The sequence below is a fragment of the Corvus brachyrhynchos genome, unplaced genomic scaffold, assembly GCF_000691975.1.
Source record: "Corvus brachyrhynchos isolate BGI_N302 unplaced genomic scaffold, ASM69197v1 scaffold115, whole genome shotgun sequence".
NCBI classification, from domain to species: domain Eukaryota; kingdom Metazoa; phylum Chordata; class Aves; order Passeriformes; family Corvidae; genus Corvus; species Corvus brachyrhynchos.
Genome location: NW_008239553.1, coordinates 13,495,154 through 13,521,193, shown reverse-complemented (window position 1 = coordinate 13,521,193; position 26,040 = coordinate 13,495,154). Strand labels below are relative to the sequence as shown.

General features: G+C 36.8%; 1 protein-coding gene across 30 annotated transcripts in view; it reads left to right on the top strand.

The window, feature by feature from the left end:
- Positions 1 to 26,040, top strand: part of GPHN (gephyrin) — a 282,654-nt gene that overhangs the window by 87,185 nt on the left and 169,429 nt on the right. For 29 of the 30 annotated variants that reach the window (XM_017742125.1, XM_017742128.1, XM_017742124.1 and 26 more), the window contains exon 3: positions 25,763 to 25,820. In XM_017742125.1, the coding sequence (XP_017597614.1) occupies positions 25,763 to 25,820 (58 nt within the window). Of the gene's footprint in view, positions 1 to 18,162; positions 18,230 to 25,762; positions 25,821 to 26,040 lie in introns of those variants that run through there. The other variant, XM_017742127.1, reaches the window with a different exon arrangement.

Below are 26,040 nucleotides of genomic sequence, written 5' to 3'. Positions count from 1 at the left end.
GGCCCGGCCTGGCCCAAGCAGGGCCTGGCCGGGCCCGCTGGCCCCCACACGGGGCCTGCAGCCACCTGTCCCAGCAGCGGAAACGAGAGAGAGCTTGGGGGGGAGTTTGTCTATTCTTGTGGATCACAGAGGTGGTCACAACTTTAAGTGGCTTAAAGAATTGTCCATATTCAAACTGGCCAGCTGATAGGTTCTGTCAGGTCCCAGAGGAAACTGTAAGCACCCCTTAGCAAGGACATCCCTTCCGGGACTGTGCTTGCTAACCTATGACAGTGCTGGTTTTATTCATTGCAGATAATCAATAATTGGGTTGAAAAGGTCCTTTAAAGGTCACCTAGTCCAAACCTCCTGCGCTGAGCAGGGATGTCTTCAACTAGATTGGGTTCCCTGGAGTTCAAGGATATGTCTGCTATACACAGTGTCCAGTTTTGGACACAAAACTTAGAGATCCAGAGGTGCATAGAAGAACAGAAAGAAGGCAGTTAGAAAATGTGATGCATGGCTGGTTAATTAATTGAGAAAACAATGTCAGAAGAGAGCAAGTGTGAGTTGTCTACAGTATATAAAAGATTATTAAAGGGTTTGTCCTGTTTGGCTGGTGAGAAAGAATTAGTTCAATTTATAGCAGACAAGATTGATTGGATAGTTTGAAAAAATTCTAAATGTCAGCGTGGTGAAGAAACTGGAATCTGTATCTAAGAATGTCAGGGAGAGTTCTGCATATTATAGTCTACATATTTGATCCTGTGTACATGTAGAGAGCTGGAAGGGCAAACTTTTTTTTATATCCTCCCTTTTTACTTTTTCCTTTTCTTCTATGAAAATTCTGGTTTGTCGTCTGTGTAATTAATATGACAAAAAAACGGATGGAACTTGCTTTGATTCCTATAAAGGTAACTTAATGTGGCTATGAATATTCAAATCCCATGATCTGGTTTAGATGATGCCCTGGCTACCATTCCAGTAATTCATAAAAGATATTTAAAATGTTGCATTCTACAGAGGAGATTATTTTCCATGAGAAGACTAGGTATTTTTCCATTAATTGTCCTAGAACGGCAGAGCTGCAGAGAGCAGGTGCAATTGGAGGAACTAGGCTGGTGGTTCTTAGATGATGGTTCAGACTTTATTCAGCTGAAGTAAAATGCTGTAGAACAGCTTAAGATGCAAGAGAAGTCCGGCTTTTGTGGGGAGATCTTTGAGGCGCTCTAGCAAGGCAAAAGGCTGGTGCAAAAGGCTGGTGCTCATGCAAAGTTAAATATATTGATCAGTGCATTTGACTCCTTGCTCATGAGCAGACTGTATGGTCTGCTCCCCTTTGTCTTCCTGTCCTTTTCCATCCTCAATAGCCAATCTGTGCTCAGGAGAGAAATGGGTTAGATACCATTCAATATGTCTATCACCTGAAACTTCTCCTAGGATTTTTACTACTGCTTTTCTTTTCTCACTGGAAGTTACTTTAATATGCCTGAAGAGTGGACCATCGGATCATTCGAATGTTAGGTATACATCCACCTACTTCAAGCAGAAGTTCTGCATGTAGACATTGCCAAGTTGTAGTTCTTAGCATCACTTTATAAGATGATCCTTTCAGTTCTAGCCTGTATATAGACATAAATTTCATAAAATACTTGTCTAAGCAGAAAGGAGGATGCTTTTAATCTTTCTCTGCAATTCAGTAGCTGCAGCTTCAGATAGTCACTTTTTGTTTTGGAAACATCTTCAGAGCTTCTTTGAGATGAACCATATCCAAGAGATTCTGAATAACTTCTTTCTAGGCAAAGTCACATCACATCTAAACTGTATTTCATGTCTCCTTCAGACTGATTATGAGAGTAGATAAATCTAAAATGTAAGAACAGGTAGCTTTTGACAGGAAATTAGAACTTGTTTAATAAGTATGCACTACAGAGAAGAAAAGGTTAGAAGAAAATGTTATTTACCCTCCATGTAATTGTATTAGAAAGACAACCAAAATGGTAATAGGTCTATGTTAGAAATTTGTGGATTAAGTCTGAGTTTCATTTTTTCCATGACTGGAGATAGAAATCTGACAGAAGTCATCTTTATCACTTACTGTATTTTACAGCCCTAGAATGAGGAGCTAGGTAATTCTTCTGGGAAGCAGTTGTGAGATCCTTAGAATTTGTCACTTAAGGACTGAACATGATAAAGGAACTCTTGAGGAGCTGTAATTTTTTATATCTTACTGAGTACTTAAGATATACTGTAGGATGAAACAAATACCTGGATGGTTAAGGGAACAGCAGTGGATATTGTCTGCCTTGACTTCAGCAAGGCTTTTGACACTCTCTCACATCGTTCTTGTAGGCAAAGTCAGGAAACGTGGGCTGGATGAGTGGATAGTGAGGTGTTTTGAGAACTGGATGAACAGCAGATCTCAGAGGGTTATAAGCAGTGGCACAGGGCCTGGTTGAAGGCCATCACTGATGGTGTCTTCTAAGGTTCAATGCTGGGCCTAGAATTCTTTACCTTTATTCATTTATTTCTTGGATGAAGGGGTGATGCCTCCTTGGCAAGTTCTCAAGCAAGATGACACAAAGCTGGGAGGAGTGGCTGATACCCCAGAGGGATGTGCAGCCCTTCAGAAGGGCCTCGACAGGCTGGGGAGAAGAACTGTCTGAAATTCAACAAAAGCAATGCAGGGTCCTGCACCTGGGGAGGAATAACCCCATGGACCACCACAGACTGGGGGCTGACCTGCTGGGAAGCAGCTCTGTGGAGAAGGACCTGGGGGTGCTGGTGGGCAACAAACTGTCCATGAGCCAGCAGTGCCCTTGTGGCCAAGAAGGGCAATGGGATCCTGAGCTGCATTAGGAAGGGCATGGCCAGCAGGTTAAGGGAGGTGATCCTGTCCCTCTACTCAGCCCTGGTGAGGCCTGACCTGGAGTGCTGTGTCCAGTTCTGGATGCAATCCCATGCAGTGTGCTCTTAGGATGACCCACTGTGGTCCCTTCCAGCCTTGCCCATGCTGTGGTTCTGTGATTGAAGACTTGATAGATGCACTATTAAGTTTGTGGATGTGAAACTTCAGTTTCCATCGTCACATGGAGGAACCTCTCTAGAGGTTTTTGAGGAAAACTGGAAGTATTGTAATTTATACTTTCTGGGTTTTGCTCATCATTTGAACATCAGTGGCATATTCTGTCTTGCTAAAGGTTACAAGTTCAATGTTGTGAGGATACCAGTTCTCACCCTCTCCCCTTTGTGCAGCCTTCCTGGTTTTTCAATGCCTGTTACAATGTATGGATGTCATGCCTGTTTCTTTTATTTAACTGCTGGTCTCAGTAATGCTGTGTAGAGAGGAAACATTTATTTGGTAATTTTATCCACAGTTACCTTGTTGTGCAGCGGCATTCTAGTGGGAGTTCATGCTCAGTTGTTTGTCCATTATTTGACTGTATTAGCATGTTTTCCCTAATAGGCTTACAAAAATACTTCTCTGCTTCTCACATCTCCTGAGCTCATCTATAAGCATCGAGTGATTTTATCAGGTGATCTTTATTAGGACAAGTGGAGAGCTGTCTGTGGTAGCGCAGACTACTCTATTATGCAGAGGAGCAATGCTGAGCATTACAGAAGTGATGCCTATTTTAAGTATTGAATCTAATGAAAAAGTTATATTTGACAAACTTCCAAAGATCTGAGACCTGCCTGAAGGGATTCATGAGGGTGAGTCTAATCTAATAAGCATTTCTTAAAGTTGATATACATAGAATTGGTTTCATGCTATCCTTATGGTTTCTTATTGATCTGGGAGATTGAGACAAGCCTTTATCTGCGTCAACTGCAAGCACAGTTTTCAGGTGCCTTAAAAATTGTATTTGCCCTTCCTTCAAGATAATTAAAACATGCTTAAGACCTTAAGTGGCCAGGGTTTATTCTCCAGCCAGTTTCCCCACTTGGCTTCTCTGTAGTCCAAACAGCCTTCATCAAAGGTATCACAGAGGATGTTCTGTAGTTCATTCGCCAAATCATTTTTACCTCCAGTCATATGGACAAGTCCCTAAATGTCTTCTCCGTTACTTGCACTTCGAGAAAAAAATTTTCTCAACCTACGAGATTCCTTGGCAGTTTCTAGCAAAAATGGCTAATATTGCATGTGTCCTTTGGCTGTTGAAGCTTAATGACTCATAAACCTATAGGAACAACTTCATCTGTCTGAAGCAAACCCATAGCAGCAGACTGCAAAGCAGAACATAAGAAAATGTCTTTTTTAAGCACTTAGTAACTTTCAGCTCTAATAATTTTTACATCTTGGCCCAAAGCAGTCTCCTGTAACCTCTTTAAAGCTCCATGACGGCTTTATCTACCAATAGTAGTTTCATTCAGGACAAACATGTCTTCTCTTACCACACAGTTACCAAATTCTTAGAAGGGAATTTCTTCTTTTTGCTCTTGCAATGCCCTGTGGTAGCCTGCAATTAAGAAGTTTATTAGCTAATCAAGTTGCAAAAGTTGTTCTAGATCTAGAGGCTGTGCAGACCCAGTGCTGTGTCTGGGCTGAAAAGTATTGTTGAGGGGAAAGGGTTGTTTGTTTGCATGGCAGCTGCAGCTTGGGTGTTCCATCTCTCTTTTCAGTTCTAGTTTCAGAATTAATTCTTGAACTTCTCTGTGGTGCAGGGATGCCCTGCTTGAAGCTTGTTAGCCAGGAACCTCTATATAAACAAGTTTAGGGATTTTCTCTACTTATGGGATCGGTAACATGGAAATGTGATGTTTGTTGAAATAAGAAACTTCATCATTGGTTATGGCTATTTTTTTCTAGATCCTTCGTTTTCAGAGTTAAAGTTTGTTGTTATTATTATTAAATGTGCTTAAACTTTCATTTAGGAAAATAAATGAAAATGTTACAAGTTTTTTTTTTTTTTAAGTTCAAGAGAAAAACTATGCCTTTTATGCTCTGTTTCATTATGTTTGCTCTCTGGTGTCTGAAAAGAAATACATAGGACACAGGTTCAGAAATCTTGATCAAGTTTCAATCTAGACAGTATCACAACTGATTAAAAGTTGTTCCTACGTTTGTTTTAAACCTTCATTTTAAAAGTGACCACTCTGCTTCTGACTTCAAATTCATGCCAATTTTTTGTTTTTCCAGTTGCAATTTTTAAATCCTGCTGTCTTAATAACTTCTGTTCTCCAATAGTACAAGAAAGAGCCTTAATACTTCCCATAAGCAGGCAGATAGTTTGCCAGTTTCTGGGAAGCCAAGCCTCAGCACGCAGGAGAATTGCCTGGGAAGACAAATACTGCAATGTTTAATGTTACCCCTCTTCCGCCTCCTTTCCTTGAGCGTTTATTACTGAGCACAATGTTATGGTATGGAATATCCCTTTGGTCAACTGCACTGGCTGTGCTCCCTCCCAACTCTTTCCTATCCCTAGCCTTGCTTGCTGGGGTGGCAGAGCAGGGAATGAAAAGGCCTTGATATTGTACAAGCACTGTTCAACCATAGTGAAAACATTGGTGTATTATCAACACTGTTCAATCACAAATCCAAAACACAGCAACTGTGTTGCAGCCAGCTGCTGTGTAGAAAGCCAACTCCATCCCAATCAGACTTAGTTCACATAGGAGTAATACTACAATTGTAGCTTTTTTCCTTTTGCATTGGGAAGGAATATAGACAACCTCCCTGTGTGTTTGGGTATATTCAGGACCAGACCAGAATGACTTTTACAGAAGAAACAGGAAAACTAAGTATGTACCAAGTACTGTCACAGTCTCAGAATTAAGTACCAGAAGACTTCTTTCAATATCATTTGCACTAATAATTAATAAGAATAGATTAGAGTAGAATGTAAAATGTTCATTTGATTGAATATATTTTACAGCCCGTCATTTACTTTGGAATTTAATGGCATAGCAACCCAGCTTCCTGGTCAATATTCTATTTTTTAAAATCACAGTCCAAAATATTTTTAATAGCTTAATGTATAATGATAGGTATTTCCTTGAGAGATTATGCTGTACACCTCTCTGGCTTTGCATTTTGTCTTCTTATCCAACCCAAATCCACCACAGCTTCTAGTTACATTCTTGGTGACCTAATCTTGCCTTACTTGATGTTCTAACTTCAGGCTTCTTTTGGAGGGGTCTTTTCATGGCATTTTCTATTTTCGTCAGCTTTCCATTCTCTGAGGATCTGTGACTCTCAAAACTCAAAACAGCTTCTTCTAACCTATTTTGCCACCTCCAGGCTTCATCCAAATCTCAGCTAACCTGACTCTCTTCACCTGACTTCATTCTTTCAAACTTTAGTCTTTGTTTCTCTTCATATTCTAATCTTTTCTGGATAATTAAAGGGGATTGTCTTCTCATAGTGTCTACACTATGAACAACTTTTTTTTTTTTGTATCTACAGGTAAGAAATGGTCTAGTGCTGATCTTAGCTTAAACTGCATTTGTTAAGATAACGCTCTGAAAAGATTCTCTTAATATTCAGTAATATATTTAGTGTGTTTCTGTATACTCAGAAAAGAAAATAAGAAATAAGGACTTACTAAATAATCAAGAACCAAACAGAAGACCTATTTATATGACTATAAACTTCGGATGTGCTTAAATCTTGACTACTTTATTAACTTCTAATAGGGGTATGGTATGGATGATAAGATTAAGCAGAGTTTTGGAACAGCTTCCACAGAAAGAAATTAAATAGACTAGAATTTTTCACTTTAACCAAGAAACAACATATGGTGGAGGTATACAGAATAAATAGCATTTTAAAAAAAGTCAGAGGCAATTATTCACAGTTTTTCACAGATCAGAAATTGTGACAGGAAAAAAATTGAGCAGCAGGTTTGAAATTAATAAAAGTACATACTTGTTCAAGTGTAGCAGAACTGGATGTTTCGTAATTGATGTAACATCATATGGAAGCCTGGAGTATAAATGATAGATACAAATAAAGACATTAGGCTGATAGACCTACTATGGCTGTTAAAGCTGATGAATTGCGTGCAGCATCTAGGTCAGGAATGCTCCTGAACCAAAGGCAGCAAGAGGTAGTATGTGTGTCCCAGGAAACAAATCATGTTCTGTGTCATGTGTTTATTCCCTAAGCGTTTGTTTCTTAGCTCCAGCAACATCATACTGAGTTGTGTGCACATTTAGACTGAGCTGTTATGGCAATTTTTATGTACTTCTTTCAGGAGTAGTACTTTCATAAATAGTGGAGCGCCCTCAAACTTGGAAAATTTTTCCACTGAATGAGCAAACACTTGTCCTTCAAAGTAGAGCGGGCTTCCCTGACATGGCTGAACTTAAATTTGGAACTCTCAGTAATGGAGGAGCAAAAGCCTCTCAACAAATGGCTTTTGGTAATTTACTACACAATAGAAAATCTCTCTTCTCTAATCTCACTATTAAAAATCACTAAATGATCTTCTGAACTGCTCTGAAAAGCAATTGTGAGCTGACCCCTGGATGTGATTCTCTTTGTACAAGAAGCTACATTTTGTCTAAGCTATAAATATTTGAAGGAATGCCTTATTTAGAGAAGGCCTCTCTGCAATTCGTGTGTTTATTTGTAGTATAGATTAGGTTAGAAGGGGGATTGCATAATCTGCTGCTGAAATATTACAAAGGAAGCCATTGCTGCACATCCTAGAACAATTCTGATACTGAGATACAGAAAATTGCTATGCACAGATGTGTTCACGCTTTTATGCAATATTATTCACTGCATTTAAATTCTACATTGCTTTCTTAATTAGAATTGTCCTGCCGTAACTTTTTGGGGGGACACTTACAATCGCTTTTTAGCACTGTATAGCAGAAATCTATACAGACAGTGCCTTAAGGAAGAAAAGTATAGTTTTCCCACAGTGAATCTTGTGGGTTTTTTCATGTACACTTTTCTCACCTTCTTTTGCTACAGCTTGAATTTTACCATGGATTCTTCACTTACACTTTTTCCCTTTATCCATGCTACCATATAAACATCACAAGAGTATAACTAGGAGTTAAGTATTTTTTTATGGATGAAGACAGCATTGAAGCTCAAAACAGACATATTAAGGGTTCAAAAATTACCTCAAGTGGTTTTCCACAGACAGTTATGTCAAAGAAACACAATTATACTACAGCAGTAAATACTTCCCTTTATACCCTTACTAATTCTGTTTTAAGCTTTTTGCTCTTTTTTTAACTACAGCATCTCTCTTCCTACCTCCAGATTCATCCCCTTCCTTGTATTCTAATAGAAATTTTTACTCTATTAAAATTCTATTTTTTATTGCTTATTTGGTTTCAGATGCAAGAATGTATCTTGTCTATATTTGGGGTTGGAAATACAGTGCATCCTTTTGAAATTTGTTATTGGTGTCATTTTCAGATACGTGATTGACTTCAAAAATACAGGTTGCTCTGGGGTGAGTGTCATTTGACTGACTGATTGTAACACTTATTACAAAATCTTTTTTTCTCAACCCCTCTTCATTCAGTATTTTTTCTCATTGTCACAAGCATTCTACACAGTTAATGTGCTCTATAGGTTAGCATAGTATGTGGAAATGTTTAGTGGCCAGTGTTCAAAAACAGAGTAGGTAATGGAGGGACTATTAAATGTGGGACTGCATAACTGCCTTCTCCATTTTAACAAAGCATGTAATTATTAATTATGAGGTGATGATTTTTAGTCTATTGTGTTCTGTTTTTCCAAAAGGTGCACTAAAAGGTACAAGTGTGCTCTAAAGTAAAGATATTTTTAATGTATTCTTTCCCTTTTTTTTGCTAATTTAGAAAACTGTTGTTCTAACAGAGCCAGGAAAGCCATTCACTATATAGATTGCGAATAATCCAGGAAATATATTAATATGCAATTTTGTTTTGGTTTTCATATCAAGAAAAAGAGAATACAGAGCAATGTGACTGAGAGATGTTTACCACTGTAGTTCTGGAATGGCTGCAGGATTCAGGACTGAGAAGCAGTGTGTGGTACCACGAGCAGCTGTTGTGTCCATTTTGTGCCTGGAGCTCTAGTTGTACCCGCATAGTTGGCATTTTATTCAGGAAACTCTGTATTGTGCCTACTCTACTGCATTTGCAATGCTGTGAAAATTAAGGAACAAGATTTGAAAAAGTTTTAATGCAACCTCTCATAACAGTTTCATACAGTTTAGAACCTCGTCTTCATCTAAACATGCATGAATTTCAGGGGAAGATCAGAGGCTTCAGGAGTATTATCCTGTCATATTTCAGGTTTCTGTTGCAGAGTCCAAGCCATGAAAAAAATTCAAGAAGGTATTTGAGTTTTGAATAATCTTGAAACATTAAAGCTTTTAAGATCAGTTTTCATAGAATAAGCAAAAACCCCGAGAAAACGCTCATCCCAAGTGGGGTGATGCTTATCCAGTCTTCCCCATTCACGATGGATCATCTTGGTTTTGTGTTTATAAGTTAGTGCAAAATTTGCTTTCCACCGAGCTACAATAAATGCCCTTACCCAAAATCCATCTAAAATGGCTCTCTCAGAATCTTTACTTTAAAAACTGATGTAAGTATAGTTACAATAAAGTATTTTAAGTTTATAAGAAAGTTACTGTATTCAGACAGTACTCTTGGAGTACAGTTTACTTTAAAATGCATTTTTTTCAGAATCTTTCAGCATTGAATCCCTTCTGAAAACAGGAATTTGCCAGAAAAATGCAAAGAAATACAGTTATTTTAGTTTTTTTACTACTTCTCCCTGGCTTAAGAAGGAATGCTGCCTGCCATGAGCCTTAGGCAAATAGCTTTTCAAGGGCAATTCTTTGCATGAGGGGATGAAGCAACACACTTCACAGACTGATTCATATTTTTAACAGTATGCTCTATATTGTTTTTTAAAAGCTAACAACCTTAAAAATACATCCTCAAGGAATGAATTTGTGACCAAAAGCTGAGTAAGATTTAAAGATAATGTTTATGTTCAAATAGATGGGGTATATGTGTGTACTTCATTATTTGCTAATGCTTATACAGGCATTAGTAATAGATGAGCTAGTAAAGATTTGGAGATTTCAGAACAATTTTATATTTTTAATTCTAATATTTTGCATTTATGCAAATAATTCAGTTACATATTGTGAAAGAATTTTGGGAAGTGTGTTTTAAAGAAATCAAAACTGAGAAAACTTCTTCCCTTTTTGCCAGTGTCTCAAATGCCTTTGAGAAGTGTGTCTGCTTCAGCCTGAATGGTTGAGCAGAACATTTTGAAGATATATATGTGAAACAAAAATGCCTCCAAGTTTTTCTAGATCTAGTAGAAAAAGAGATTATCAGCTCAAGGTTTTTGTTCAGAAATCCCAGTGATAGCAGTGAGTTCTACATTTAGGAAGGTGGTTTTTTCTTTGTGCTCCTTCTGGAGTTCCTTTTGTCCTGCCTTCTGCACTCTTAAGCCTTTTAATCTCTTTAGCTAATTTATTGTATATGCTAAACAAAAGAGTTTGCTTATGGTTTTTTTTACAGTGTGTGAATGTTTATGATGCTCAAGACCTCTAATATAAGGTGAAATTTTCCTTGGGTTGAAACCCTTTTCTCCTTAGTCACGGGTTTTATCATCTTTGATTTGGTACTATTATTTTCATAGTGTACATGAGGAAGTAAACATTATGTGAGCAGTACGATGACTGCAGCGTGTATATACACAAGCTATTTTTAAAAGTCAGATAGTATTCCTGTATTACTAATAAAAATCTTTCCAGGGAGGTTTTGTCATAACTTTTGATTTCAGTCACACCACTGTTACCAGTATCCAAGCTTTTCATTAGCTCGCCAGCTTGGGTATTTCTGCATAGCTTAATACACTGACTTACTGTGAAGGGGTAGCAGGAATCTGTGCAAAGTTAGCAGTACTTAGAAATGCTTTCTTACTATTATTTCTCTAATGCAGCAATGACTTCTCTTAAAATTTGTTTCAGTGTCGTCTTAGCTGAAGATTGCAATCACTTTTCATTCCCCAACAAAGAACTGATTTAAGCTTCCATTTTTAACCAGATCTTAATACCCTTTAACTTCAGATGAGTTAGAACTGTTCCTGTACAAAACCTTATGTTATGTGGAAAAACAGCTCTCAAGTGAGAGCTTTTTTTAATAGAGTTCCTTTATTTATCAGAGGGCTCTTCATTCTTCACATCTTTTCTTTCTGTCTGTCTCTCCCACAATGTTCCTCTTCATTTGAGGCAGTGATCTATATATACAGAGCCTTCTCAAGACCATGAATTTTTGGTGCTACTTTGGCATATGAAATGGATGCTTTCTTTGTACTATTTCTGTTCTTCTGCACAGGGCAGGACACTAGCTGGATATTTTGAACAGAAATTAGATTCCCAGATTATTAGCTACTCTAATAGCAAGCTTTTGTGTTGCCCTGTCCTCTGTAATTCTATTCAGACAGTTTACAGAAGTATTATGTTGGAACCATCACTGGAGAAGAAAGAAGAGATAAATTAAACATCAGTAATCAGTAATGAGAAATTATTCAGGCTTATTAAGGGCAAGTTTTGAAACTTAATGTATTTGGACAAGAACTGTGACTGTAAGTATATCCACAAAGAGGTAGGCATCTGTACTTTCTACAGTTAGAGTGTCACAAATCAATGTTTATTTCTTAAGACACAGGAATACTGAGTAATGCAAAGGATCAGACCACTGACAGTCTTATGACAAGGAGTTTTGTACACATTTGACTACTTCCAGAAATGATGTCCCTTCCTTCAGCAAAGTTGGACTCCATGCTGGTAAATGTCCTTTCTATCTCAGCAAAAGCTGCTCTTGAGGAGAGACTTTATCAGAAAATGCTTTGACATTCTATTATTCTGGAACAGGAGTGAACGATCAAATAATACATTCAAATACATTTCCACTATTCAAATTTTACAACTGCTTCTGTTGCTGCTTCATTTTAAAACACGTGGAAGAAAATGCTAACCGAAGTTATTGATCATTAGCCTATGTTGTTCCTGTGTTAAGCTCAGGTCTGCCTCTTTTTCTTCTTTTGAGGGTGCTCTTGTAACAATCTTACAGGATGAAATAAACCATCTTTTGCAGTAGCTAGTTACAGGAGGAAAACCTCACAATCACTGGAAGAAAGTGATGTACTGTATGTTCCTCAGCCTTGAGAAAAGGAAGATTAAGATTTGAAGGGTTTTGTGCTGAGAAGAGGCAAGAGACTGGTCTTTGTAAAATTGCTAAAAATGAGTTATTCTCACCAGAATCTAATAATCACAAGCCTTTCTAAATACTCTGTTTCACACCAATAGATCATGTTTTCAGGCAGCAGAAAATAAAACTTTTTCTGACTGGTACTGTTGATTAATTTGTAAAAGGAAAGCTATGTCAAGAAATAAGACAAATGTTTGTTTACAACTGCTATTAATATAAAAGTCTAGTAGTGGGATGGGTTGGGGGGTGTGAGCATGGGTTAAGGGAGGAATACTGAATGGATAACTTAAATTTAATATGCCACTTTGATCAAGTGGAGCTAAAAATACTGAGAAAACACAAGCAAGTCCATGAGGAACAGGAAAGCAGATGAACTAAGCAATAAATATTTTGTACTTGCCCAGTAAAAATGGGTGAAATGTTGAACATGAAATGAAACTGGTGAACCAAAAAATTGAATATTTGATTCCAGGTCAAAGTGTTTATAAAACCTTTCTCTGAGGAAGTTTGTTAAAATTTTATGATGCACAACTGTTTTCATTTTAATTGAATTACATATTTAAGTGAAAAAGAGTCGCCGAAAATTTGTCAAGTAGCTCTTTCCCAGTTTTAATTAGAAAGATCTCGAACTGGTATAAATGAGTTATATTTGCTACTAACAGCTATTCCTTTGCATCATTTTCATGGAACAACACACTGTTTCTAATTACACTGTTATAACATGCAACATATTTTATAGACTTTATAAATAAATTATGTCATTAATGTCATTTACCTATTGCCTTGTTAATAGCTTTTGACAAATAAGGACAAGCAAGTACTCCATACTCTGAGCTGGCTGGTTGTAAGAGAGGTCTGTAGCACAGTGCTGAGTACAAGCCAACATGCTTTTCCTCTCAGCATGGTTTATTAGTTGTGGCTCAGTGCCACTCTCACTGTGGTACAGAGTTGGCTGTGATCGCATGTGGGATGCTGGTATAGTTCCCTGAAAATAACAAATAGACCCAAGATTTTGGTGGGGTTTTTTTTTCTTCCTTCATCTCCTACATTTAATAGTTCAGTTGTTAATAAAAGCTCTGAGAATTCTGCCAGAAGAGGTAGTAAACATTTTAAAAAACAAGTAGCAAACTTGCATTGTGATGCATCATTCAAGTATCTGTCACTTGCAATTGTTCAGAGTTATGTTTATTATCTTAATTTATTGTAAAATCGGAAGACTTCTAGTGCCTTCTATTTTCTTTAGTGCAATTTACTGTAGATCTGTTTCATGGATTGCATTGCTCTGTAAAAGAGAATTCTCCAATAGTATGAAAGCTCTCCCTGAAGCATTTCTGTATTATAGCTACTTACTCAGCTGATTTTGGAAGGGGGAAAGATTGAGGGGAGGGAAATGGTTAAAAAACTTTTGTTCTGTGTTTTGCTCATGTATGTATCAGTGCAGTTCTGAGGATGAAACTGAGCTGGGGCAAGAGTAGAAATGCCAATAGTGGTACAATACTGTATGAATTTATCAATGTAAACTCAATGAGAAATTTAAAAATCTACGTATGGAGTTTTATGTTTTAATGCATATGTGGCACAAGTGGAGTCACCATGCTTCACTGTAAAGATCTGGCCACTATGGAGTAAAGATTCGCTGAACTGTGAACTAATCAGTAGATGTGACAGAAAGATAACCTTGAAACGAGCATGTTAGGTATCAGGTACTCAACTTTGTCTTTTATTCGTAAAAGGCTTCTCCCACATTTTATTTATTCATTGCAAATGGTTTTGAATTCAGTACAAGTGGGTTTTGGACAAATTATTATATACGACTTGTGAAGGTGAATCAGTGAGGGAATGCTTCTACTGAATATTTACTTTTCCTTAAGTAAGATGAAAGAGGATATTCTGTTTTTCATACTAAAACATCTGTAATCTAAGCTTCAGAACATGAGAAGTCTATTTTTTTAAAAAAGCCATTTATTATAATTACTGTCTGATTTATGAAGCCAACTAAATGTGCACTGGGTAATCATGTTTCTCAGCTTTAAAGAACACTGCTGAATTTGGAGAAGCATGCTTTCTTAGCAGCTTAAGGTATACAGGCACTGCAGCTATGAAATGTATCTTGACACTTATCTGGGGTAACATTATGCATCAATGAGCATTTAAGGTCGGGTGATGTGGCTGGAGGAAATAGGAGCTAAAGCGTTGACTGCATCACTATTTGTCCTGACATGTTTTGGATGAAAATATAGCTGACAATATAGTTTATGTTAAAATAACCTAGTAAAATCTACCCATGATGTTCTGCTGGAGGGAAGGGAGGGGGGATATTTATAAGATACAAGATCTGGAGCTTTCTTTTAGTTTGTAAATGGTCTTTGGTCCACCAGCTTTCTAGATCCACCTCTTATGTTTTAAATGAAAGAGATTCTTCCATTGCTTGACCTGATGGCACCACCCACCTACCTCTAAGCTCTTTGATCAAAAAGGTAACTCCAAAATAGAATAAAACTTTGTGAAGCAATTATACTATGGCATTGCCAGCATAATATGATTTTGCAGTTTAACCAGAGGTTAAGGTCCTAAATGTATTCTAATGGCATTATCTATAGCGTTTTTTCTATCAATTCTTTAAATGTTCTTTCTTAATGCAATGCTGCATCTTAGCTCAGTTCCTAAGTTTATGTATCACTTGAACTCATTTCAGTATAGACTGGGATTATTTCTGGGCTTTTGTAAATAGCTTTTTTGGTTGTTACTGTTACTGTCTAAAGAGTGAGGATGTTTAGTGCTAGTTCTGGAAGGAAAAGGCAGGTTTCATAATAATAATTGGTTTTTGGAGTAAAATAGTAAATTGTGATTTGGCAAGAAAAATTGCAGTTTCTTACAGTGGTTTTTTCATAAAGCCCAGCTATCTCTGTACACAAACCTCATGTATTTGTTTTTTATATCATTATCTGTGAGAGTCATGCATACACTGTGCTGTCCTCACTACCAGCTGGCAGATAGACTTGCCCTAACCATATTTGATTTCCTTTCTGCACCATGGCTCAGAAAGTACTGTGGGAAGTATTAGCAATGTTAGTGTTGGTCACCTTAGTCATTTGACTATCGATAGTCAGGAATTCAGCCTTTCAATTAATATAATGTGGTTCTGGGTGTATAGTCTAAGCAAAATCCATGGTGCTTAATCTTTTCCGATGGGATTCTGTGATCATAGTTTACATAGTGGCTACTTCAGATGCCTCAAAACACATCTAAGCTGTCTGTGGTGCTTGCTGGTAGGATTGCAGGTTGAGCATTTTTCAAGACTGTTCTCCAGATACATGAAATTGATCATTTGTGAGAAAAAGGAGACCAACACAGACATGCTGGAAAATGAAAGATCCCTACTGCTTTAATTTTTTTTTCAAACCTGTGTGAGGTTATAATTTCCAAATACACTGATAAGTGGCAGAGACTTCTAGACTAAAATTCTGCTTTGGATATGATACCCTCCTCCTGTCACTTTTGCTGTATTTATCTAGACAAATTGACCAGGCCTCCCTGACATGGAATAAACATGCCAGTGGTCAAGGAAGTTACTAATTTTACACAAATGTAAGCTCCAGGATTCACCTTATCTGTTTTTACTCCTGTGTTGGAGCAGAAACTGAGGAAGAGATCAAATCTCTGCTTTGTCCATGTTCTTCAGCTCGGGAATTGCTGGAGGCATGTTGAAGTTATGGGGCATGTTATAGTCGCTGTCACACAAAGGAAAGTGATAGTAAGTACTGTGGTGTACTCAGTAACCTTGCAGTCTTATCTTAAAGTCATATTTATAGGGGGAGCAGTAAAAAGAGAGAAGGGCTTCAGAAGATGGAAGCAGAGGGGATTGTTCTATCTAACTATTATTTTTGCTTTTAAGAGAACATCATATAGAGTAAATGGAGAACATAGCTGATAGTGACTTACAAGGTAAATTAAAGCTGCAAATAACGAGGAGTAAATAGTTACATTTTGCCAATGGATTATGCTTGTGCAAAGTATTTAAAAATTAAAAATAGAAATTATTCTTGGGACCTGAATGGAAAAAAATGTGCGAATAGATTTAATCAAAGCCTTCTTAAGTTGTCAAAGATCAACATATCCACAGCCTCCCATGTTTCTGAATATTGAAAGAGTCAAGTTCTTATGTGTTGTGACATGAATAGCAGAGACATCAAGTGGTTTTTAAATTAATCTAGAAACTTTTTGTTGACATTTAAATGATCAGATGCAAAGAAAAAGGGAGTGACAACTACAGAAAACAAAAATGAGTTCTAAAAACCCATAGCCAATAATATATGAATAACAAAGAAGTGCTTTTCAGTATTTTAAGTTTGAACCATTCTGACGTATTTTACAAGCAGCTGTAAAATATGGATGATGACGACTTCGAAAGTAACGGTAAATTATCTGGAATGGAGATATCTATGTGAAACATGCAATAAAATCTCACTTGCAGCATTGTTAGTAATACTGTTTGTTTATAGAAAGTTCCTTCTAGGTATGAAGACAGATCACATGTGGTATTGTTTTATTCCTACGACTGCGTTCTGTGGCTAAACAGATTTTTCTTTTTCCATTGCGCATTCCCCAGCACAGAGCATACACTAAGAAAACTCCCTTTGAGTCAGATCACTATTTGAAACAGAGTTTAATTGACCCATTTAGGCCACACAGGGCAATATATGTGTATATGTGTGAACACACTGATGTATGAAGAAAGAAGAAAACCAGCAAATTCTGCTTCTGAATTTAACTGTCTGGAGAAATATAGACATAACAAGACTGCCACTAGTTGTATGCTGGATCATAATCATAGTTAACGTCTCTCTGGAATGTGGTGGAGGAAAATGAGGCATTAGAGCTTCCAGAAGGTGAAGTATTGTGTGAACAAGTTTGCTAGCCTTTCTGGATGTTGCTAGTCTCTGAGACTCCTCTGTCATTCTTGTAATTTCATTGTATTATATGTTTTGGGGTTTTTTTTTAAACAAGTTATTTAAAAGTTCTGGTGGTCATCCATAATCCCTGTGATATGAATTGTAAAGAAAAAATTTTATCTAGAATCTGGAATGATCAGACCATTCCCACATGTTCTCCACATTTTATTCTTTCCAACTTTGAATCATCCTGCTCTCACCTTTAATTGTTACTGATTTTTTTGGAATGAAGATATTCTCTGAATGTCTTTTTGCCTAATCATAGAAAGTGCTCTAACTGCTCTTTTCAACCTGTGGTCTGCAATTCATTCCAGCCTGTTCTCCAACATCAAGTGTTCCTCTATTACTGGTCCCACTTTCTGGTTTTATGTATCTCAGTCAAACTTCCTCTCTTTAAAATAAACACTTAATTTTTTTAACCTTGGCATAAGCTGGCACATGGACTTTGTGTGTCTAACCATGCTTTACAAGCATGTTCACATGCTCAAGTGTCTAAAAATGGAAGAGGAAATATGCACTAAAGTTATTGGAAAGAAAATTATAGTATGGTAGTGGAATGTGAGCAGCATATACATGGAAAAAGCCTGAAGGGTTCATGGAAAGTGCAATATTTTTAAAATTCATTTAAAAGTCCATAGGGGAGGTAGACAATGTTAATATATACAAAAATTACCTCTGCGGTTCTACTAGTTGTGGGTCAACTTATTCTCACAGAAGGAATCTTCTTAATACTTGATTCAGATGGTCTCTCTTTTATGTTTGGGTAGGAGCAAATAGAGCTCAACTGAAATGGTAGAAGTGTCAGCAAAAATAGCTTTATCTGCCTGCGTAGGTTTCTACAAGGTGCTATGGTAATTTACCAGTGAAATCTTTCATTTCCAGGCGGATCATTGCAATCCTTATCATATCGCCTAAATCCTTTAATTTGCAGTGCCTTCCAAGGTAGGCAAAAGGTCACTCTCCAGCACCCAAAAGGTGGGTGAGGATTTTCTGACAGGCAATTGCTAGCAATATATATGCAAATGCTCTGTATCTCTCCTAGGTATGTACTTGCTGGAAAAAATGCAAATACATGCTTTGCCCTACCATGATATTTCCTATAGGACAAGGTAAGATCAGCATTTATTATTGTCTTGGCACTTACTAGAAATACTTCTTTTCATACAGTGTGTTAAAGTCCTCAGTCTACTGACTAAATCCCAACATGGGCATTAAATATATATTTCTTTGTCTAAATGGTGAGAGTTTTACTGGTTCTGTGATAATGATTTTTGTCTGCTTCTACTTATTTTTTCTCTCAGGAAATTTCAAATCTTGCTCATGTTGTTTAATGAGCTGGCTGGTCAAGCATCTGATGCCCCAGTGGGAACTTTCAAAGTCACTGAACACATTTTTACTTAAATCTAGCTGACATTTCTGTCTGTTTGATTTAATGTATGATTTCCATATTTAGATTACCAATCAGATGGAGCATAGTACAATCATTCCTCTGCACTATAAACACACATGCATCCTGCACAGAAGTGGGCTCTTTTGCTGTTGGTCCACATGGCAAGAGCATTTTTAGATTCTGCTGGCATTTGGGAAGACTTTATAAGTCAGTTTTAATTAAAAATACAATTTTGAATCTGTAATGAAAATCCTAAGTGCAGAATTAGTCTTCAGTACTTTATTCTCAGACTGTTTCAGTTGCTATAATCTGGTAGAACTAGTCTATTACAAATGATGAAGTATTTACTTACCAGTTAAATGCTAAAATCCTAAAAAAGAGCTTGATGTTATAAATATCCATATTTTTTATACTCAATTTCATTTTATTCAAAGGTATTAAAATATTTGCTATTTGCGTGCTTCAAATTCTTACCATGAAACATGCAAGTATTGATGAATGGACTTCTGACCAATTATTAATTAATTCTTTTAGTGAAAATCAAAACTTAAATTGTTTTTGCTTCGCATGGAAGCTCAGCATTCCTCCTGATTTTGCACAGAAGGCACCTCCCCATGCTGAGATTAAAAAAAAAAAAAAAAAAAAAAAAAATTGCACCACTGAAAAGTCCATGTATTCTAAGTGTTCTCTTTATCCAATTTGTTTGTTTTGGGTGACCATGCCTGCAAGCCCAAAACTTCTTGGTGATGGTGCCTTCCTGTTCCCCTTGTGCGTCTTTATTAGGCAGTAAGCAAACTGATAAACATTTTCAGGAGGAGGCAGTCCATCTATTGAGCTGTCCTTTGGCTGACAGCAGTGTTACCACAAACTGTCATATAGGGCTGTGCCCCCTGTGCTGAGGTAAAGCTACCCCCTAGAAAACTACACTAAGCTCTGAACTCATGTGGACCTGGATAACTACACAGAGGTGTGTATGTTAAATTCATATACTTTATAACGGCTCCAGCTTTCCTCTCCAAAATTAAATCAAGTCAGATTAATTCTGCTAGAAGGGAAGAGTGGCTCCTGGTCCTGGGATTGCCAAATGACCTACATATGCCCTCATCCCTAGTTTCTAACATATGTTGAGGACGAAGATCCTTGTCCTATTCTCTTCCATTAATAGACTGTTGAGGTGATAATATTTTCCTGCTGGAAGTGTCTGAAAAATTATCCTCTTCTGATTTAGTTTGCTTTTCCTATAGTAAAATTAAAAGAAAAGAAAAAAACAAAAAAACAAACCAACTTTGAAGAGTGAAAGAGAAAAATAACATGGCTTTCTTCTGTAAAAATTATGTTTTCATGTAGTTTGTTGCTTTTCTTGGGAAAAAGAAAATCCTGAAAGCAACAGAAAATGTGGTATACTTGTTACCCTTAAAACAGTGATAAGGTAGGGGATAAAAATTTTTATTGCCTCCCTCTTCTTTTTTTGTGTGTGCAGAGAATCTTTGGGACATGGTGAGGCAGAGGGCGAATCCTGTACATTTGATGTCTTAATCTCAGAGCTGTTGTTCATGAGAGACATGAACTGACAGAGGGCATGTCTGCAATAATTTGATTTCTGTGAGGTTTTTCCGTACAGCATGTTGAAGTTAGCCTGAGACTGGGGGAGGAGGGAAGTAAGTTTTCAAGGATCTAATTATTGAATCCATTAAAATAATAATAGTAATAGTAATGATAATAATAATAATAATGATAATAATAATCAAACCCCAGAAAGAAACAAAATACCTGGGGTGGACCTTCATCAAATCATTTTACACCTTCGAGTAAGTAAAGCTGTCACCAGGATCCTCTTTGGAAGCTGTTTTGCCCAGTTCATTGCTGGCGAGCAGCCAGCAATAGGAGCTGCAGCCCAGCTTGCTGTAGCTGCCGGTGTTCTGTTGTGTAGGAAGGGAGCCCAGAATAGCAGCCTTCTTATTACCTCCCTCAGGGTGCTTTAACAATTTCTCAAAGGTCAGTAGAAACTAGTTATCAATTAAAGGAGCTCTGTGTCTGCTTTTAATGTATCTTGCAGGTAGTGGAGACAAAAGCTGCTTTCAAATGCTTTCAAATCCTGCTACGTCTTTCCTTGGAATACTTTGTGAGGATGTGAGGATCCAAGGCCGGTTGATTTGTTGATATCACAGGGGTCAACATCAAGGTAGTCCAGTTGAGTAGGCTAAGGATGCTGACTTGGTCAGTTTGCTTTGGCAGGAGAAGTATTGTAGCAAGTATTCATTCAGTAACCTGTAATAAAATGAGCATGCCTGTAGCATTAGAAATAGCCAGTCTGGCTCCCAGTCATTTGATCTGCTCCCAAGAACAGTCTCTCCTGAATAATCTGCTTGGTTTATAAATCAATCAAAAGACTGAATATCCTGATGGCAGGTAACAAATATATTTGTGAGATGGATCTGGAAAAAAAATGCTAAGTGGAGGAATTTGAGTTTTGCTTTCATTAAAAGATGAAGCAGAGTTTCACTTGGAGGCTTAGTGACAACTTGATATTGTTTAGACAGTGATCTATCTGAAGAAGGATTAATGTTAATTAAAGTGGCGTTGGAGAAATTCAGCAGATGACAGCAGCCAAGCTGGCTACAAGCTATTTTTAGAAAATTTACTTCATTGCATCTAGTATGACTCATTTATTAAGTTAACGGATGAATCAATAGCTCAGCTTCTTATGGCAGTCCCTGAATGTGGGACTTGTATATAAAGACTGTGTTCATATCTTTGGTCAGAATTCAAATTATAAAAGCTGACCTGTATAGATTCAGTCCAAGTGCACAAGTGTCTTGCACAAAATGTAGCTCTGCAATAATACTCCAGTGAGTCCATCTGAACATGGATATGTAAAGGGGCACAGGGGAAAACAGCCAGAAGTCCAACTTGCATTATTTGGGAAGTAACACAAACAGCAAACAGGTCAGCTTGTTAAAATAATGTAACAGAGCTGTAATTTATTTCTCTTTTAGTTTTGTCTTGAGTGTACTTTTCATTCGAGCTGTGGTTCATTGTTTCTTGTCTCCATTTGAGCACAGTTCTTCCTGGTTTTCAACTTTGCTTAACTTGGGTGTAGTTTTCCCTCTTCCATGGTATTCTGCTTTAATCTGTGAAGTAGTAAAGCATCCATCTGTTCCAATACAACTGTGTTGGCCTTAGTTCAGTTTATTTCCTGTATTTTGCTAATTTCTTAGGTTGCTATAGAAACCTTGTTTTTCACATTCTCCTGAATCTTTTTTGTGAACTTTTGTGAACCCAGTCTGAAAAGATAAGAAAGGCACTTAGTTTCTGTTATTTTAAAAACCTCTGTTAAAAATAATTATATTTATTATTTCCTGATTATTTTTATGGAATTTCTATCTTATCTTTTCTGTTCCTTCCCTCAAAGGCCTTCACCACTTTAGCCCAGTATAAGGTGTTGTTCTTCATTATTATTGTGTCAGCTCTTATTTCTACATCTAGGAATAATTTCGTTTCTCTTTTGCAAAGAGGTTAGAGAATTGGGCTATCTGTATTACATGCAAGGTATGATACAGAGCTGATAAGACTGATGTCTATCAAAATTTGAGTATAAATTGTGGCACGTTTGAGATTATCTGTTGCAGATACAAGTGAAACATTAAAAATAACTAGTATTTAAAATAATTTCACTGTTAAATAGCATGGCTTGTTATAGTGTGAAAATACTGCAGTTTGAGAGAGAGACTTTGCACATTAGGTCTCTCTAGATGAAGTCTGTGACCATCTTTTCAGTGTGCTGGAAGTAGCTGGCTGTATATTTCGCTTTGCTCTTGGTTGGGTGTGTATTATCAGAGAGAAAATGCTATTTATATTGGAAGATGCTGGATGTTGAGTTGTTCAACTGGAGAGAAGTATAATAAAATGTGTAAAAAAACTAAAACATGTGAAAGACAAGGAGTGAATCTGCACAAAAATTGGGTTCCTAGTGATCTGAATTGTGGCCATTCTGACACAATATTTGCTGCATTATATTTTAGCATGCAAAGCCCATTGTAATTATTGTATACCCAGTCATGCTAGCTGGTTCTTTGCTCTTCTGATCACAGTTACTTCTTGAAACATTGTGGTTAAGAATGGTACTGTAAAATATTCTTAAAAAAACAAGGTTTTTCTCAACAAAGTGAAAAAACATGCCGCATGCAAGCCCTCTGTCATACTCTGTGTATCATCCTGTAGCTGAAATCTCCTGTGTGTAATTGTCTGGTCTCTATTCTTTCCGATGTCAGTAATCAAATCAAGGATTTGCACAATGACAAAGCAAGCTTCCGGACAGGCCACAGTTGATGGTTACACTTAAATGTAATTCAGAGAAACACTTGAAATATAAAGTTTTCCTCAAGTTGGACACATCCATTATTGCATTGATTTTCAATTTGCCTTGATTTTGTTGTTTTTTTCTAACCAATCATCACAATGTTTTTCTTTTTCTCTGTAACTTGTGTGTGTGTCACGTTGTCTAGTCCCTTACATTTCAGACTTGGAGATTTGTAACAGTGATGTGGTAGCACCAAACTAATCACTTTCAAATTTCTCAGAGCATTTACCTTGAAGTTGGAATAAACTGGTATTTATGGGTTTTGGGTGAAGAGTATGCAACGTTTCACAACTGGTTCTGCCCCTTTAGTTTCTTTGGTGAGTGAATGGTACAGCATAATAGTTTTTGCATGACATTGAAACTAAGAAAGATATTTTGCAAACAAAAGTTGAGTGGTTTTAAATTTTGTCTGTATCTTACTGTTCACTACTCACAGCCTGCCAAATAGGTAGCTTAAATCTTTTTTTTCTTATGTACGCATTATTATATAGTAAAACAAAAGTTCTGTTTCTTACATATCATACTTCTGACCAGTAGAAGAGTTCACAGTGTGTTAGCTGCATCCTCCCAGTGATGTGCCTTTAAAGTTCTGTGAAACTCACAGCCAAACTTTGTACACAAAACGAAATGTCTTTTTTATGTCCTTTGTCAGTTAAATCTGTTACTATAATCTGCTGTGGTGGATCTCTTTCAGAAGTTATAAGATTGAGTGAAATCTAATGTTCTGAGATGAAGGAAGTATAGACTTCCTTAAAAACTTCGTTTCAAATCTGAGGCATTGCTAAAATTGTATATTAATGTTCTCTGATTCTCTTTCAGCTTCAAATTTGTCATTGTTTATGTTTGTAATATGGATTTTTAAAATAAAGGTGTCAGTGTAGGATTGTAAATGGCTTAAGAGATATGTGATCTGAAGCTATCAGTAAGAGATTGTTTATTTAAACAGTAACAATTTTTAATATGTCTTTCTCTTTCAAAAATGTGGAATTGTGGTAACTGACATTTTACTTTCAAAAAGTGGTACCATTTGAACTGCAGCTTGGAGATTCAGTGTGTTAAACTCTTGACACAAAACTTTGCAGAACTATTTGCATAGTGATGTTAATTAATGGTTTAAGCAAGTCAGATGACTTTACTGAGTAAATTTTTTTTTTTTTTTTTTCCTGATATTCCAGGAAAGTGCTTAATAGTTGTGCCAAGGGTGGCCAATAAAGAAATCTGCCAGGTGGAATTCCATGTTGCTGGCAGCAGAGATTCTGTATTCTCCTTTTGCTAGAGGGTAGAAAGTCAATGAAGTTAATTTTTTGGGTACTCCCAAGTGCAAGCAGGGATGGATGAAAGTAGTACATAAAAGTTTCTCTCTCATGGGCCTCATTCTAGTAGCAATAGGACTGGTCAGGTGCAATGTTAACATGCCATCTAAGCCGTTACTTGTCACGGGGTGATGAAGCAGTCTTTCGTCATGATGCTAAAGCCAATTTCTTGTAGCTCTCCCTAGAAACACCAGTTGAACAAAAGCCATGAAAAATAAAAACTCATGTCTGTACTTGCACTGGCAAAAGAAGTTTCCCTCCAACTTTAAGCTCACTTAATGAATGGCAGCAATGGAAGTTGCCGAGGGAGAGAGCAATTGCTACACTCTCTGTCCATGATGAATTTGGATGTTGTGATATCTGAACCCTGTCTCTACCTCAGAAATCATAGCTGATGTTACCTGGAGCAGTGATGGACTTCAGACTTTTCCTGTGCAGACTTAATCCTCTGTGTAAAGCCTTCAAACAGTTCATTTACAAGAGTGACTTGCTTGTAGAGATATGGAAAGGCAGGACTTACATGGAAAATCGTAATGTATTTTCTGTGTTATTCTCTTCTTCCTTTTTTCACTTGAGCAAACAATATTTATAATAATTTCAAGATATAAGAAAATACGTATGTGTAGAAATGCTGACAATTGGAAAGAAAAATTCCAGTAATAGGGAGATAATTCAAATACACATTTGATAGGTGTCTACTGGTTTACAAAAAATAGTTTCTTATGTGACTTCCATTTTTGTAGGATCCAGAAAATGAATAGTATTGCTGTGCAGAGCCAGCAGGAGGTCATTAGTGCACTTATATTTTTAGGTCTGAATTGTCACTGTTGATGTCACTGCTTCATGAAATAAAAGTAGCCATGTCTGCATGTCTCTGGGAAAAATGTAATATTTACCACCATTTATAGTACATACTATTCATGAATCTTCAGTATGTGAACTGTTCTTTACCAGGATTTTTGTAGGATTTTAAAAAGTCATTTCAGTGAGTTCCATGTGGAACAAAACCCTCTATTTTTCCGTGTCAATGCCAGCTGTTGCTCATTACCCACTTTTTATTACCAATCATTAACTGCAGAGATTTTTCAAACATGGAGGCCATAGAGTCCGTGTGATTTGTGATGTCTGTATATGCACATTTAATTTAAAAATTCCAATTTGTAGAATTGTATTTGGATGCATTTCAGACTGTATAGCAGCATAGTGAAATATGCAGTGCAAAGCACATCAGGCTTCAAATATTTAAACTCATCCATATGCCTTAGACAATCAACAAGAAATCATAGAATATGATTGCTGATGGCCATTAATATAAGAAATACTATCCTGGTAATGGTAATTCTGCTTGGTTGACTTAATTGTTAAGGTGATGGACACCTTGTTTCTAGTATTTATGTTAATCACAAAGATTTTTTGTTGCATAAAGAAAGGAGTTTTTTTGCTTTTGATTTGAGACTTACTGGGTTTTACCTCTAAATTGGTAGAAGGAATATTGTGTTTTGGAGCAAGTCATGACACTCTTAACATATTGTATTTTCTGTTACTGATTTTGAGAACATTTTTCTTCTCCTGATTTCAGGTTGGGTGGGACTATATCTGCATACAAGATAGTGCCAGACGAAATAGAAGAAATCAAGGTACAGTATTACTGCTTTTCCACACTGAATTTCTTTGTTTGGAGAATTACAGAAATGTTACATTAAAAAACCACGTTATTTCTTGCTTTGAAGTGTATCATAGGGGAGAGAGGAAAGTGTCTAAAGTAAAATTATTAGATCCATATTTATGCATCTAAAATAGAATTTTAGTTATTTTTACAAGTACGGTTTACCTTCAGCCTAAGCTGACTTCAGCAGG